At 39.4% G+C, this 16,362-nt stretch overlaps 1 protein-coding gene across 1 annotated transcript in view; it reads left to right on the top strand.

The window, feature by feature from the left end:
• The window catches only part of SI (sucrase-isomaltase), a 328,081-nt gene extending 312,478 nt beyond the window's left edge, over positions 1-15,603 (top strand). The window contains exons 47-50 of the mRNA XM_068280942.1: positions 3,720-3,769; positions 9,190-9,360; positions 13,262-13,399; positions 15,350-15,603. Of these exons, the coding sequence (XP_068137043.1) occupies positions 3,720-3,769; positions 9,190-9,360; positions 13,262-13,399; positions 15,350-15,424 (434 nt within the window). The 3' untranslated portion in view covers positions 15,425-15,603. The remainder of the gene's footprint in view (positions 1-3,719; positions 3,770-9,189; positions 9,361-13,261; positions 13,400-15,349) is intronic.
• Positions 15,604-16,362: the final 759 nt, after the last annotated feature.

Here is a 16,362-nt window from a genome sequence, read left to right as displayed (position 1 = left end):
GCAGCAGTGCCGTATGATGTAAACAGGATTTACTTCCCCGCTTGTTTACATTTTGCCGGCGAGCCGCGATCGGCGGCTCTCCGGCTGTTCACGGAGACACACTCTGTGAACTGGCATGGAAAGGCCGCTTGATCGAGCGGCCGTTTCCATGCTATACCACTAACGACCCGCCGACGCCTATCGGCGTTAGGCGGTCGTTAAGTGGTTAAGCTACTTTTCAAAATGTTTGCATTGATGAAGAGATTGGTTCACCAAATTCTCAGCAGATTGAACTGGTAAACAGAGAATGGATGTTTGCTGTGGATAGTCATCACCCAGCAAACAAAGAGCATTGAAGACTGATTTTATGTTTGAGTGGACTTTGAGATAAAGCACAAAGTTTCTGTAAAGCCAATATTTTATTTTATTTTACATGTTGTACTAATTAATCTTGTGTTTGTGCATAGTAATTATGTGAGCAAGCAATATACACATATTATGTGTTCATCTAATTAGTACATAGATTTTTATTTAGCAAGATGTGCAAATAAGAAAAAACTGTTCTGACACTTCAGAACTTTTCGACAGGAAACTCCATGATTCAGGTCTAAATCCACAAGAACATTAATTCAGACTTTAACACCACAAGCAAATTCAGTCGTAAAAAAAAAAGGGTACGGTGACTTGGTGAGGAACCAAGGATTGTAAAAGTCCAACATATCAGTCATAGCAGACAGGCCTGGAAAGAATAAATACAAGCATGTAACAGGTTCATAGTAGATATCCATAATGGAAAGACCTCTGTTACACTCATGTGCACCTCGATCCAGGAATGGGCTCTACTTTGGGTGCCACAGAATCCTCCTCCACCATCTCAGTGTGGACACCACCAGCCTTCCTCCTAAATAAGAGCGCTCCTGGGGAAAACACATGCGGCTCCTCTATCCACTTTTGCAGTAGGTGGCGGTGAACCAACAACACTGGTTATTTAAACCCTGGTCAAACATTGTATTACATGCTGTCCTTTTCAGTCAGTCCTATCAGTTCCAGTGAGTCCTGTCTGCAGTTAGTAAGCAATATCAGTTAGTCCTGTTAGCCTTGTCCTCAGTCAGTCAATCTTGTCAGCAACTCCTGTCAGTCCTGTCTACACTCAGTCAGACCTGTCAGTGCACCTCCAACAGCTCAATCAACAATCTCAGTCCATCCTGCCAGTCCTACCTGCAGTGAATACAGTCTTGTATAGCCCGCTCTGTCCTCTCCACACTGGGAGGGTTCACCTTACTCTTTTTTCTTTTCTGGTGGGGGCACTGCAAAGTTTGTGATCTTAAGGCTACAATGCAGTCTAACGTGCCCTATGTGTGGGGTACTCTCTTGAAGACTCCTAATCATTTAGGCTCCATACACTGGGTGAGTCCCCACCAACCACCAATCCTGGGTTTAACAGCACCTTCAAGTTACTAAACGTTTACCACTTGTCAGTTCTTGTATAGCCAGTGTGACAATAAGTATGTGTTTACTTAGGGCCCTTTTCCACCTGCAATCGCTAGCGTTCATGCTGAACGCTAGCGATTGCTGAATCGCAAAACCGGCGATTCCCCCGACGTTTGCGGCCGCGATTTTGCTATGCTATGCACTGCATAGCAAAATCGCGGCAATTATCGCTCCGCCGCGCGTTCGCGTTCCCGACAAAAGCGAATCGCGGTAGTGGAAATGACCTACCGCGATTCCTATGTTAAAAAGCAAACCGTAGCGATTGTAAAATCGCTAGCGGTTTGCGGTTTTGCGATTCAGCCAGCGCAAACGCGCTGGTGGAAAAGGGCCCTTAATGTGATACATGTCAGCACCTTTATGTAACACACATGAAATGTAAATATATAAGCCTTTTGTTAAAGACTATTGAAGTGATTTGGAAAGAGATCCAATCCAAAGCTTTGCCAGTTCTCATAATAAAACAAAGTGGGGAATATATATTAAATATACAGTTCTATATGGTGCAATCTAATCACGACCTGTCAAATCGCTCTCAAATTCAAAGCCCCTTTTTAAAATGACACATTTTGCTCTTCAACATTCTAAGCTTGAAAAGCAAAGAACTGATTTACTAACTATAAAGTGGATCAAAGGAGAGCGTAGAGATCGGAACTGCTCAATAGGCTTGTTTATTGTGCAAAATATGAGGTGGTGTACACACATATTGCAGTATTCAAAAAAGTGTAATGTTCACATACCGATCCAGACAGGTGGACTCTAGTGGTACCAGTGGGTGCAGGGCAATGGAGCCTTAGGAGAATTATGGAGAACTATAAAGTGGCAAACTCCAAACACATGGGCTAGGTTTCCATTTATGCGAAAATGAGCAGATTCCCCAGCCATGAATTCAGATGGAATTTGGCAGCCTATAGAAATCTATGCAGAGCATCCGAATTCGTGGCCGGGGAAAAAAATCTGAGGCCCTGCAGCATAATGATCACGCCACCCGTCCGAATCTCATAGCCATGCATAGCGCGGGTAGAGGGATTCGGCTGCAAGACACGTCACAACTGTGCCGGCATTGTGTCTCGCAAGACGCATGCTGAACATAGTGGGAACAAGCCCTAACTCTGAAAAAAAATGGTGGACAATTTGTCATGTGTTAGTTCTTCCTTATTTGAACAGTGGTAAACAGAGCTGTTCTCTGGTCCCTATGAGGGTTGGCACTATCAAAAGTAGAGATAATATGGAACTTTTTTTCCCTTTACGTCTGTATATTTTCAGTAAAGAAATCTGTTTGCCTCTTTAGTAAAGTACCATTCTGGTAAATAATAGTTTTTTAAGTGTCAAACACTCTTGTGTGCATTTTTCTCATGATCAGCCTGCTCGCCTCTTTATAAGTCAACCTCTTTAATAAATATTAAGACTGCACATTATTTGTTTATCCATCAAATATTTACAAGACCCTTCCAGATCAAGCAAAGTTGTCAGTGTCAGTGAAGCCAGTTAATAATATGCTAACTCATAAGTCAGAACTATTCACAAAGATCACGGTCATCTGGTATTGTGGCTTACAGCTTTCAATCAGTGCTGGGCCGAAATTACGCATGAGCGTAATTACGCATCGTAATTCAATGTAAATTTATGCGTAAGCGCTACGCGTAACTTACGGTCTTACGCGTAATTATTTACGCGTAAGCAGTTAAGTGGTATCGTAATTATGCTGTCTACAGTAATTGCTAGGTATGCGTAATTTTACCAAGACTTACGCGTAATTTTACTCGTAATTACTAATGTAAAAACTCCCCTTTTCTAAGAGTAGCCAATCAGTCAACATCCTAAGCAACCAATAGTATCTTCTCCAGCCCTTCAGTATATAAGTGTACGTTTTGACGCATACGAATGATGTGTACGCAATAGCTGTCACATTGACGGCTATTGAGTACACATCATCCGTATGCGTCAAAAAATACGCATTAATGGGTATTACGGCACTACGCGTAACATCGTAGTGTAAGCGCCTACATTACGGTATCCTTACATGTAACTGCGTAAGTTAACGCGTAATTACAGTGATGAACCGTAGAAAATTTCCTATGCCGTAACCGTAATTGCGTAATGCGTAATAGCGTAAAATTACGCGTAATGATCCGTAAGCGTAGATTTTTCCATTACGACCAGCACTGCTTTCAATAATCACTTATATTCCTTATACTGGAAGCTATACTTGCAGCAACATTTCTGAATATAATATAAGTTTTTCTTTTCAGTCTCAATTGAAGATGGTGTATACGTTATGTATGAATTCCAGGCAAGATCTGTAAGTATATGATATTCTATTTTTCAATAAATAGAAAAACAGAAACCATAGAAAAGAAAATTGATTCAGTAGGATTCAGCTGTGATTTACTAAAGAGGAACTTATGTTAACCCATGCTTAACTTGCTCCCAGTATGTTACATGTATAGTTGTTAGACAGAGTTTATAAGTGTAGAATATATTAAAGGGTACTTGAAGGCAAAAAGACAGAGCCTGTAATTAGAGGCTTTGTCAGAATGATGGAGGATTGGGGAGGGGGGTTTCAGGTTAAATACTTACTTTTCCTGATGTCTTCCCTTCAGGCAGGTGAACGCTATGCCTCCCATTCAGAACAGGCCCTGATTGGTGGCTTGAGATCTGAGGGGGGGGGGGGGGTGCAGCCATGCAGACAGAGGTTTCCGAAGACATTCGGCAGTCTTTAGAAACACAGCCGCTGCTGCACTGCTGGGTAGGGGGCAGAGCATCTCCTCCGTTTCGTAGGCATCAGGACAGGTACATATTTCAAACTCCCCCAATGGTGCTCATTCAGACAAAGCCTATTTTTGACAGCCTTTGTCAATTATTCAATAATTCCTTAAGTACTCTTTCAAGTCTTCATAAGTCCTGACCAAATATCTTAGATATGTAAAGGCGTACAGATGTTGTCAAATTTTGCTCTAATTTCTTTTTCTGTGACATTTGTTTTCCAACAGGATAGTTAGGATGAATTTAGAAATGACATTAGCTACTAAAACAGAATAAAAAGTGATCTCCACTGTATGACATTATCCATTTTACTACTATGAAATCAATCATTAGCTCATGGATTACGTGTTCTCCTTTCTATAAGTTCACATCCCAGCTGAGGCAGATGCATAAGTGTTTTCAAGAAGATGATGACAAAACATATTTTGTAAAACTCAGAGCACTGACAGCTATACTCTGCATATAGTTTGACTACTTCAAACTTGATTACTTTTGTAAATCCTTTAACAACTAGGATTGTTGAAAGTTTAAGACACAGAACTAATGAAACCAAGAACATGATACATATAAGTAAAAGTTCTACATGTATTTGTGTCTATGAATTGTAGTTTACATATTTAAATACATGGAAAAACCTTTGTTTACTTTCTGCTTAAAGTCGTGTTTTCAAATGCACTATCCAAAAAGAAGAAAACCCCATCATAAAATAAGCAGCTCTTTCCCAGTTAAAAAGACAGTTATATAATAATATGCATAATATTCTACTATAACCAGTTCCCAAATCCCAACTCCCGACAGCCATGGCACACTCACCGCCCCTTGTGTCACATAAACTAAAATAGATGTATCACCTATATTAAAAGTTTGCATATATAAATTGCTTTCAAGTGGCTTTTGCTTACACCTGGAATTTAGTTCTGAAAACCCTCAGTCCTGGAACCCACTACAAAACGCTATTGCTAATTGCAATCGCTAGCGTTTTGTATGAGCAGTTTGTAAGCGATTTCATGAGCGTTTTAAGGAGCGATTTTAGAAAGTGTAATCAATTTGCCAGCGGTTGTGTAGCGATTGGCGTTTTAAAGTCTGATTGGTCCTTTCAATTATTTTAATTTTGTTACAGTGTACATTAGAACGCTAGCAAAATCGCTCCGTGCAAGTTTTGATGAGCGATTACGCCAGTGATTATATACTTTACATTGAAGCCGAAATGCTAACAAAATGCTGCATGACCTGCGTTTGCAATTTTGCTAATCACAGATTCGCAATCACTTTTGTGGAATTTGCACCATTCATTTACATTTGCAGAGCATTTAGGGAAATTGCTAGCGATTTCTCACGCTCCCTAAATGCTCAAAAAATCGCTCTAGTGGGTTCCAGCCCTGAGTGTTTCATTAGAAGTGAACCTATTACACTCCATATAAATCAAGGGTTACAGCACATTGGAGCAATTAGACCATATTTATTTTTTTTAATCCCAAAGTGTCTCTATCTTATAAGACTGACGTTAGAGGATGGTATTGATAACAAACTGAAACCCTGGGAACAATTGAGATTTGTTAGCCAGAAGGAGAAAAAGAATGGTGTGTGGCACTTCCCAAAGAATAGTGAAGTCATGAGTGGGGTGAGCAACACAGCGCAAATATGAATCGCAGCCCTGCAAGGCTCTGCCTAAACCATGGCAGTTGTCACAGAGATGTGTGCTCCCCTAGTAATGGAAAAGAGTACACGAGTATGCTTACGAATAAAGAAAAAAAGGTCTTTAGCGTGCACCTTCCGTATAATTAATTTATTGATTCCAGAGTGACTGCCAAAATTTCATAGCAGCAGGCAACGGACACTTCAAAGCATTTCAAAGTCCTGGTATCCCAAAACTATGGTGTTAGACACCTCTTACGTGTCCGTAGGAGCAGGGTCAGCGATGTTGGAGGTGGGTGTAGGTACTAAACGGTGGGGCGACGGCTGTTTCACATCTAACTGACGCTTGGTTACGCGTACCACACGTCAGCTAGATGCAAAACGGCGCCCCACCGTTTAGTGCCTTCTACCTTCATTAGACGGAAGGTGCACGCTAAAGACATTTTTTTCTTGATTTGTAAACAATTGAGATTTGCTTTAATTCCTTCTTTCTTAAAGGGACTCAGAGCTCGTACAAATAGAAAGATTTATACAAAGTTTTTACACTAAAATATAGAACACAGATACTTGTTATACAGGTGGTGTTCTCAACCCAAACTCACTCAATAGAGTTTTCATAGAGAAAGTAAGGGATTTCTGCAAACAGTACGCTAAGCAGACTTGCATCAACTTTTTAAAAAAGTTTTTCAGTGAAAATTCAGAAGTAGTCAGCCTCACACACTGATCTAATGTTCTAACTCAGACCTAGGTAGTGACAATGAAAAGCAAAGTGCAGTTTCCCTAATGCTCATAGTTAAAGTGTACCAGAGTTCATATAAATAAAAAGATTTATACATACCTGGGGCTTCCTCCAGCCCCTTAAGCTCCGATCGCTCAAACGCAGCCATTCTCAGCCTTCTGCAGTGCCGGTACCCGCACTTCTGTCAAGTCGGCTCCAGTCCACGCAGGAGAAGTGCGCTCTTTACATATCTCTCCAGCAGAGATACGTAGAGGGGGCAGTTCTCTTACGCCAGACTGGCTCAGACTGACAGAAGTACAGGGACCCAGTACCAATGCTGCAGAAGACTGAGGACGGCGGTGTGGGAGCGATCGGAGCGTAAGGGGCTAGAGGAAGCCCCAGGTATGTATAAATCTTTTTATTTATATGAACTCTGGTACACTTTAACTATGAGCATTGGGGAAACTGCACTTTGCTTTTCATTGTCGCTACCTAGGTCTGAGTTAGAACATTAGATCAGTGTGTGAGGCTGACTACTTCTGAATTTACACTAAAAAACTTTTTTTTTTTAAGTTAATGCAAGTCTGCTTAGCCTATTGTTTGCAGAAATCCCTTACTTTCTCTATGAAAAATTGAGTGAGTTTGGTCGAGAACACCACCTGTATAACAAGTATCTGTGTTCTATATTTTAGTGTGTGTTGGTATTATCTGGAATCTTCAGTCTATTCTGGAACTTTTTGCCTCACTCTCATCAGCCATGAGACGGGGCATTTGTGTGAAGCACAATGCTATCAATAACAGTTGTAAGCTTGCAAAGGCAGGGGCCCACCTTCCTTGTGCTACTTGTTTTTGTGTTTACTCGTATTAGCTTTATTCTCAAACTACACAAAAAAAATGGTGTACTTGTACTTGTGTTGCTGGATGTCTTGATTCTAGGGAGTGTTGAGCTGCTCATATATCTATGTTTGTATTAGTGATACTCATCACAAGGTCGTGATCATGAGTAACTCATGATCACGACCTGTTTTCTGTGATTACGAGTTCATGTTCGGCACTAGTGATCAGCTCTCGATCATGAATGCCGATCACGAATGCACTCGCGATCGCACTCGTTACCCGGGTCGTGATAACAAGTTACCCGGGATCACGAGTCAGTTTTCATGATTAAAAACCCGCCGACTTTAACGGTTAATAGCAAAGCCCCCTTACATGGTAGAAACACCAAATTTGCAGGTTATGTTAAGAAGAACAGTGGGAACAAGGTTAACATTTTTTTTTTTTTTAAAGACCTTACAGTTTTTGAGAAAATTGACTTTAAAGTTTCAAAGCAGAAAAAAATAAATTCAAATGACAGTTAATATAGTGAACCTAATTGTAGTGTAAATTTACATATATCAAAAGAAAGAGCAATGAATTTCCTATGTACGGACCTCCTCAAAACCCCTCTGGAGCCACAATGTTTGGCCAGGGATTGCTATACAGCCGCAATATGGCTGTATAAAGATCCCTGGCATATTTTCCTATTTTTTTACTTTTTTATGTTCAGAGGGTGGGAAATTAAAAAAGAAATTACATGGGGTTCCCCCTACCGAGCATATTTAACCCCTTGTCCCCATGCAGGCTTGGAAACCCAGAATGTGGAGCCCTGGCCAACTGGGGTTTCACTCCCTGAGCAATACCAGCCCACATGGTCCATGGTATGGGGGAGCTCCAGGGGAGAGGGGTGGCCAATCCTTCCCCTCCCCCCGGAGCCCTTGTCCAATCCAATGGACAAGGGGCTCTTCCCCACCTCCGATGCCCCAGGTGGAAGTGGGGGCGACTACTCCCTGGGGGAGCATCATGTGGGCATCTGGGAGACCCCTTTAACAAGGGGATCCCAGATGCCTTCCCTCCTTGGAGAAATTAGTATAGGGGTACAAAGTACCCCTTACCCATTTCCACAAAGGGTTAATTGAAATAAAAATGCAACCACGAAAAAAGTATTTTATTAATATTAATTAACCAGACATACTTACCTGCACCTTTAAAATAATGTTTCCATGCCAATATCCTCGGAAAAAGGTCCATCGACAATATCCTCTATCTTGGGACCTTCTGTAACAACTTGATTGAAGATCTCCGCTGGCCGCTGGCACACACCACCGAAACACTGCTGACAGCTCTGCTATACTAAGTATATCAGAATTAAAGCATCTTTGAATTTGGCTCCAAGGCTCCCCATTGGTTTATTTATAAACAAAATGTATAGCAAATTCCAAGACATGGAAGAATGAGAGAGCCCTGTTCTTGTGAGCTTACAATCTAAAGGAGTAGAGGGGAAATCAGAGGTGGGATATGTGTCATTGCCAAGTAATTTATAATTCAGTTTAGTAAGATGTGTGTATAATTCCACAGCCAAATTTGGATAGAAAGCAGCTGACATTGCTCTGTCTCTTGATGTTGTGTACAATTATGTTAATACATTTGGATGATTTATATTATCTTAAGAATAATTTATCTTTTTTTTTTTATAGATACATCACCTTAAAAATAAGAACTTTTTTTGTAAGTTTTTGCATAAGTATTTGATTATGAATTATATATATATTATTTTTTCATTGTAGAATTCCATAACCCTCCAAGTAACTCATAAGAACTATACTGATCCTAATAATCTGAAATTTGATGAAATTAAATTATTGGGCTTGTTAAAACCTATTGAGGACCTCATTGTGAGAAAAAATGGCATTATGGAAGATTCCCTTCATCAAGTGCTATATGATTCAACTACCAAGGTAGATATAATGATTATTAAAGACTATCTACAATTGAATATGTCTAGTTAATCTTTTTATATGGCCTGCTAGCAGATTTCTGCATCTGAAGCAATTTATAATACATGATGTTTACTAAATAATAAAATTGCATTGGACAGAAAATGTATTCTCTTCTAGTACATACATGTTGTCGCCAAGAGGACTTTATTGAGCACTTACTATTTCTAAAAAAAAAAAAAAAAGAAAGAAGTGCTGCAAAGATCTAACTAAAGTAGCTAATCCATAATGATTAACTTTGAAAAAAAAATGACCTGCTTTACCAAGAGGCATATTTGGCTGATGTACAATTTTACATATGCTATCTAAAAAAAAGATAGAAAAATAGGATACCGTGTGCAGGGGTCATATCCTGCTATATAAAGAGGACATGATCTGCTTTGTTTTACAAAGAAAAGGTGTAATATTTATCTTTGCATTGCTGCATGAAGATTTGTGCACAGCCTGAACATACTTTTTCACAGGGCACTAACTAAAGCAATATGTAGGACTTGTTGGCTTTCATTAAATAGACTATCTATTTCCTTTGTATTTGTATCTCTATACCTGAATTCACATTTTTTAACATAAAGAAAATACAAACCCCAAACTAATGAATCATGTATATTTAGTTTGGCAAATAAAAATCTATCTGAAAAAAATTAAGAATTTATTTGCCCCTCTGAATTTATTTTAAATGATCCCTATTTTTTTTTTATTATGGTTAACTATCAGAGAATCTAATATCTGCTTCGTCCATAGAAATAAATAGAAGAATGTGCACATTCACACATAATTCCAATGAATGCAATTGTATCACAAAGGATAACACTGCTTCGTCATGACTTTTGTTGTCCCATTTATTTTAAAAAAATTGACCTGTTTGTCATTAGTGATTCCTGCAGAGCTAGTTACATGTATGCATCTGATTGTGCACATGCACAATGGGGATACATTTGGATTCATTTTGGAGAATTTGTGCAAAAAGTGACTTGAGAATAACACTGAATAAATGTATAATTATGAAAATATAATTACCTTTTTTTGACCACAGCTGTGGGGCCAGCCTTACAATTTGAACTAAAATAGATATAGATGTTTCATACAGATGAAAACAAATCACCTTCTTATCTATTAGCCCTCAAGATAAATATTAAGACAAAACAGGATTTGTTTGTCATCAAAAAATTTGCAAAGGCCTTCAAAGACAATTTGTCTGTGAAGTCAGTTTAATAATATGTAAGCTCAAAGCTATTAATAAGATTATGGTCATCTGGTTAACTGGGTCACAAGTTTTAAAAATCCCTAATATTTATTATTTTGGAAGTTATGCTAGCTGGGTCATTTTAAAAGGGGTTGTAACATCCAAAAATAAAATATTGCCAAAAAATAGTACTCCAAAATATATGTAAACCACCTTTTTTCTAAAAGAGGTCCCTATATGTCCTTGTTTTCTTTTTACTTTTATCTGGTCTGGACGCCTTTGCTTAAGAAGCAGAAGAAAACAATTGAACCCCGCTTAACCGTTTAAAGAGTTTACACATTGATGTAAGCCTGTTTTCTAAGTGATGTTTACTGTGTGAGGGGCAGTAAGCTGTGGCAGAAGGGAGTGAAAATTAACATTGAGCTGGTTTAAGAAAATAAAATATTATTTTCTTTTTTACATGTCACATTTCTCCTAAATCTGACCGTGAACGCTAAAAACAACAGGATAGGTAGGCTAAATAAATAATTGTTCATTGGGTGATATTTAATTTATTTTTTTAGTTACGGTAATATGGAGTTTCATCCCACTTTAATATCAAAGTCATGTAGATATAAAATTAGAAAGCTTTATTACAATGGGGTTACTGCACTAAAGCTAGAGACCAGTTTAGGAAATTGGACAACATATGGGACTCAGCAAGACAGGACTAATGGGTCTGCTAGTAGCTTAAAATGAGCTCATAACCATCACCTGGCCGGTTGGCTCTGATGTGGTTGTGTCTTTGATGTTGTTGGATCTGATGGGACTGGATACATGGTTGATTGGGCGGAGATAGGGTGAGAGAGAATGTACGGAAAGGAAGGGAATGGATGTAAGTAAGGAATGGTTAGTGTGCAAGTTTAGGAGATTGAATGAAACTTTGAGCACATAATTTAAAATGTGTAATATCAATTCAGAGACAGGGACCACTCAGACCCTTGGTCTCTTTTTGTCTTTTGCTGTTTTGTTTTTTTCTTTTTATATATATACATACAATCAAGAATTAATAAATTATCAAACGATGATGCAAAACAAACCCAAAACAAGAGGGCTTCGGTGAAGCGCAGTTAGTCTAGTTGGGTACAGTACAAATATGTATGCTGAGTTTGAAAAAAAAACAAACGGAAAAAAAACATCACCTGGCTTATATTAAAACAAGATGTAGTTGCTGAAAGGTTAGTACAATGTCATTTGTGTTACTGCAGTCATGTGCACTACCAGCACTGAATGTTTCTTTTCATAAACCCAGGCTGTCTTCCATTTATTAAAGATACAGTATGTTTTGCTGTGCTGTAAATGGGTGAAACTTCAATAGATAAAAAAACAACTCTGGGTACTTATCCGTTAGCCGGGAGCATCCGGCAGGTGGCGCTGTTGTTGCTAATTCCATTCATACTTACTTCACGTAACAAAAGTGTGAATGTAACCGCCGAAGGTGGCGCTAATTGCATTCCTAGTTAACGTAACAATAGTGTGTTAATGTAAACAAATAAATTGTGTTTTAAGTGGCCGTAAACTGAGTTAATGGAATTAAAATAAAGCCGGCGGCAACGTAACAGATGAAGCTGTTCTTCTCCCCCTTTGCCCTCTCTCTTCTATACAATGCTGGCAGCCGGCGGGGACATGCGTGTCCCCCAAGAGTCATTCGTTGCGGCAGGGAATCCTGGTTGTTTGCTTGCGACGAACAACTGTGGGGGGACACACGTGTCCCCCCCGAGTGGGAGTGTTCTATAGGAGAGAAGGGCAGAAAGAGAGAGGGCAAAGGGGGAGAAGAGCAACAGACGAAGCTGGCGGCTTCATCTGTTACATTGCCGCCGGCTTATTTTAATTCCATTAACTCACAGTTTATGGCCACTTAAAACACAATTTATTTGTTTACATTAACACACTATTGTTACGTTAACTAGGAATGCAATTAGCGCCACCTGCGGCGGTTACATTCACACCTTTGTTTCGTGAAGTAAGTATGAATGGAATTAGCGGATGCGCCCGGCTAATGGATAAGTACCCAACTCTGATATTTGAACCATTTATCAATCTCACTATGTTCTGATGTGGCAGAAGAATGGATTGAAAACGTTTGTTTTCTAATGGCAAGTTATAGGACAACTAAGGTGTGAAGAGAATGGAGGACGCCATATGTATTTCCTTTTAAACAATACCAGTTACCTGGCAGCCCTGCTTGTCTGTTTGACTGCTGTACTGTCTGAATAAGACCAGAACAAAGCATGTTGCTAATCTAGTCAGGTCTGACAAAATTGTCAGAAACGCCTGATTTGCTGCATGCTTGTTCAGGGTCTATGGCTAAAGGTGAGGCAGAGTATCAGCAGGACATCCAGACAACTGGTATTGTCTCAATGGAAATAAATATGGCAGCCTCCATATTCGTCTTGCTACAGTTTAAATCAATCCTGTTCAAGTTTGTTGGATCAGTTATCTTCTCTAATGGTCTTTTTCTATGAAGGGTCACCATTATCACTGTCATGATATATAGTATGTTTTACATGTTTAGTATTGTACAGACTTCTGAATGTATTGCAACAGTAGAGAATTACAACAGATTCACTGGACATGCAAATTAATCACAAAAGCACTAGTTTACAATAGTCATAAATTATGTTTGTGTGTTCATTGCAGGTTGGTCATATAACCGGCCTTAACCTTACATTTGGAGAATCGTATTCTTTACATTTCAATGAAAATCCCAGAATTGATTGTCACCCTGAAGAAGGTGCTAATAAAGAAGCATGCGAACGTCGTGGATGCACATGGAAGGTAAGGAGTGTTTTATCATTAAATAAAAAGGCTGGTCAAATATTACATTTCCAAAATAATTAGTAAGGGACTCAGAGCTGTAAATTGACAAAGATTTTATACATACCTGGGGCTTCCTCCAGCCTCATCAGCTCTGATCGATCCCGCGCCGCTGTCCTCCGCTGCCCGCAGCTTCGGGAACTGGGTCCCGTCAGTCGCGGCCAGCTACGCAGAAGAAGTGCACTCTGCGTATCTCTCCAGCAGCTACGCACTTCTCTTATGCCAGACTTGCCCGGACTGACGGAAGTGCGGGGACCCGGTTCCCGAACCTGCAGGCAGCGTAAGACGGTGACGTGGGAGCGATTGGAACTGATGGGGATGGAGGAAGCCCCGGGTTTGTATAAAACTTTGTCATTTTACAGCTCTGGTACACTTTAAATATAAATAATAATAATTGTTTATAATTTGAAGTAAAATACATCCAAAACATGAGATGCTCTGCCAGATTTTTACTTCTTTGTCATTTGGAAATTTCCTACTCCTCTTTCTTTTTTCATAGTTTTTTTTTTCACCCCACTTTTTGTTTTTATGGTTTATATATAACTTTACAACAAAGGCATGACAAGAATAAAGAAGACCTTTACTACAACATCATCATAAACATCTTAAAACTTCTATTTTTGACATTATGAGTTATCCAAAAAACATTTACTTTTTTTTTTCATTGTCTGCTATGAGCTGATACAAAATTCCAGTCCTCATCTGGTTTATATTGAAACACAGTGGTGGTTAATAGAAAAGTTATTTAATGTGCAGTTGGGAGATTGTAGGTGACTTCAGTGAGAGCTTTTAACCTTTAAATGACTGCTCTATGCCAATTGGTTGGCGTCAATGTGTCGGCAGCCCCAGGACCGCCTAACGCTGATCAGCGTGCGGTCCTGGGGATGTGTTAAGCACAAGATTGCGCGCACCAATGCACGCACCTCCACTTGAATGACTGAGCTCTGCTCCGCCATCAGTCTCTCAGTGGTGATCGTTGCTAGAAGACTGTTAGATGGCGAAACCGCCGTCTATTTACTATGTACAGAGCTGCAGAGCCATGTGACACGTCTGTCCCCCTGAGTGGCAGATAAGTGACCCGCTGTCAAAGGCTGAAGCCTCTGACAGACGGTTATGCTGATTGGCTGGCAGGAGGAGGGAGGGAGAAAAAAAATAGGGAAATGTATTAAATAAAAAATAAAGAAATGTTTATATAAAAACAAATAAACATCCTGGCAGTGATCTTAGCCCACCAACAGAAAGGTCGGTTGGTGGGGAGAATAGGGCGGGGGATCACTTGTGTGCTGAGTTGAGCGGCCCTGCAGTGAGCCCTTAAAGCTGCAGTGGCCTAATTGGTCAAAAATAGCCTGGTCTTAAGGGGGGTTTAAGCCTGTGGTCCTTAAGTGGTTAATACGCTTAGATTGTTCCATCTACAGGTCATTTTCAAATCAATGATTAGAGCAATGTTTAAGTGAGGGTTTTCCTGACTAGTCTTGTACTGATCCCCCGTGGCTGTGAGCACACGAGTTCTCATGGACAGCTGAAAATTCATTTTTACATCCCTCTGCCATAACCACATGGCATATATGGCATGAATATACTGTCTTGTTGTCAATAATTGGTATATAATTCAAAGAAAAGCAGTGCTCAAATCTAGATGTTCTCCAGTCAATTTAAAGGGAACCTGAAGCGAGTAAAATTATTTAAAATAAACACATGATGTAGCTGCAAATTAATATTAAATACTATTCTAACCTCGCTGTCAGTTCCTCTCAGAAGCTCACCATTTTCTTCTTACTGTGATCCTTTCCAGTTCTTTTTTTTCACTGTTATTCTTTATTAGATTCATTTTAGTATTTTTTTTAACTATTTGTATGTCAATTTTGCTCTTAGAATGACATATATTTTACTGTGTCTCTGTTTGCCTTGCAGGAAACTAATATTGTTGGAGCTCCCTACTGCTTCTATCCCAATAATTTTGGCTATGGTGCCAGAAATATTCATTGAACATCTACAGGAATAACAGCAGTTCCAACCACTTAAGGACCACAGGCTTAAACCCCCTCAAGACCAGGCCATTTTTTACAATTCAGACCACTGCAGCTATAACGGTTTATTGCTCGGTCATACAACTTACCTCCCAAACAAATTTTACCTCCTTTTCTTGTCACTAATACAGCTTTCTTTTGGTGCTATTTGATTGCTGCTGTGATGTTTCGTTTTTACTATATTCATCAAAAAAGACATGAATTTTGTCGAAAAAAAAATAAAGTAAAATTTCTATTCAAGTTTTTGTCCAAATTTATTGTGCTACATGTCTTTGATAAAAAAATCTAATAAGTGTATATTTATTGGTTTGGGTAAAAGTTATAGCATTTACAAACTATGTTACAAAAAAGTGAATTTGCGCAGTTTGTAGCAGCTCTGGCTTTTCTGAGCACCTATCATGTTTCTTGAGGTGCTAGAATGCCAGGATAGTATAAATACCCCCCAAATTACCCCATTTTGGAAGGAAGACACCCTAAGTTATTTGCTCAGGGGCATGGTGAGTTCATAAAAGATTTTATTCTTTGTCACAAGTTAGCAGAAAATGAAAAAAAAAGTGTTTCCATTTCTACTAACTTGTGACAAAAAGATTTAAAATCTACTACGGACTCACCATGCCCCTCGTGGAATACCTTGGGGTGTCTATTTTCCAAAATTGGGTCACTTGTGGGGTATGTGTACTGCCCTGGCATTTTGGGGGGGGGGTGTAAATTGTGAGCACCCCTGTAAAGCCTAAAGGTGGTCATTGGACTTTGGGCCCCTTTGCACAGCTAGGCAGCAAAAAAAGTGTCACACAAAGTAGTATAATGTGTTTTGGAATGTCTTTTTACACATACCCATGCTGGGTGGTTGAAATATCTTTGTAAAGGACAACTTTTTTTTTTTTTTTTACACTAAAT

Source organism: Hyperolius riggenbachi, chromosome 4 (genome assembly GCF_040937935.1).
Source record: "Hyperolius riggenbachi isolate aHypRig1 chromosome 4, aHypRig1.pri, whole genome shotgun sequence".
Taxonomy (NCBI): Eukaryota; Metazoa; Chordata; class Amphibia; order Anura; family Hyperoliidae; genus Hyperolius; species Hyperolius riggenbachi.
Note: the sequence above shows the minus strand (reverse complement) of the source record. Positions and strands in the feature narration are given on the sequence as shown.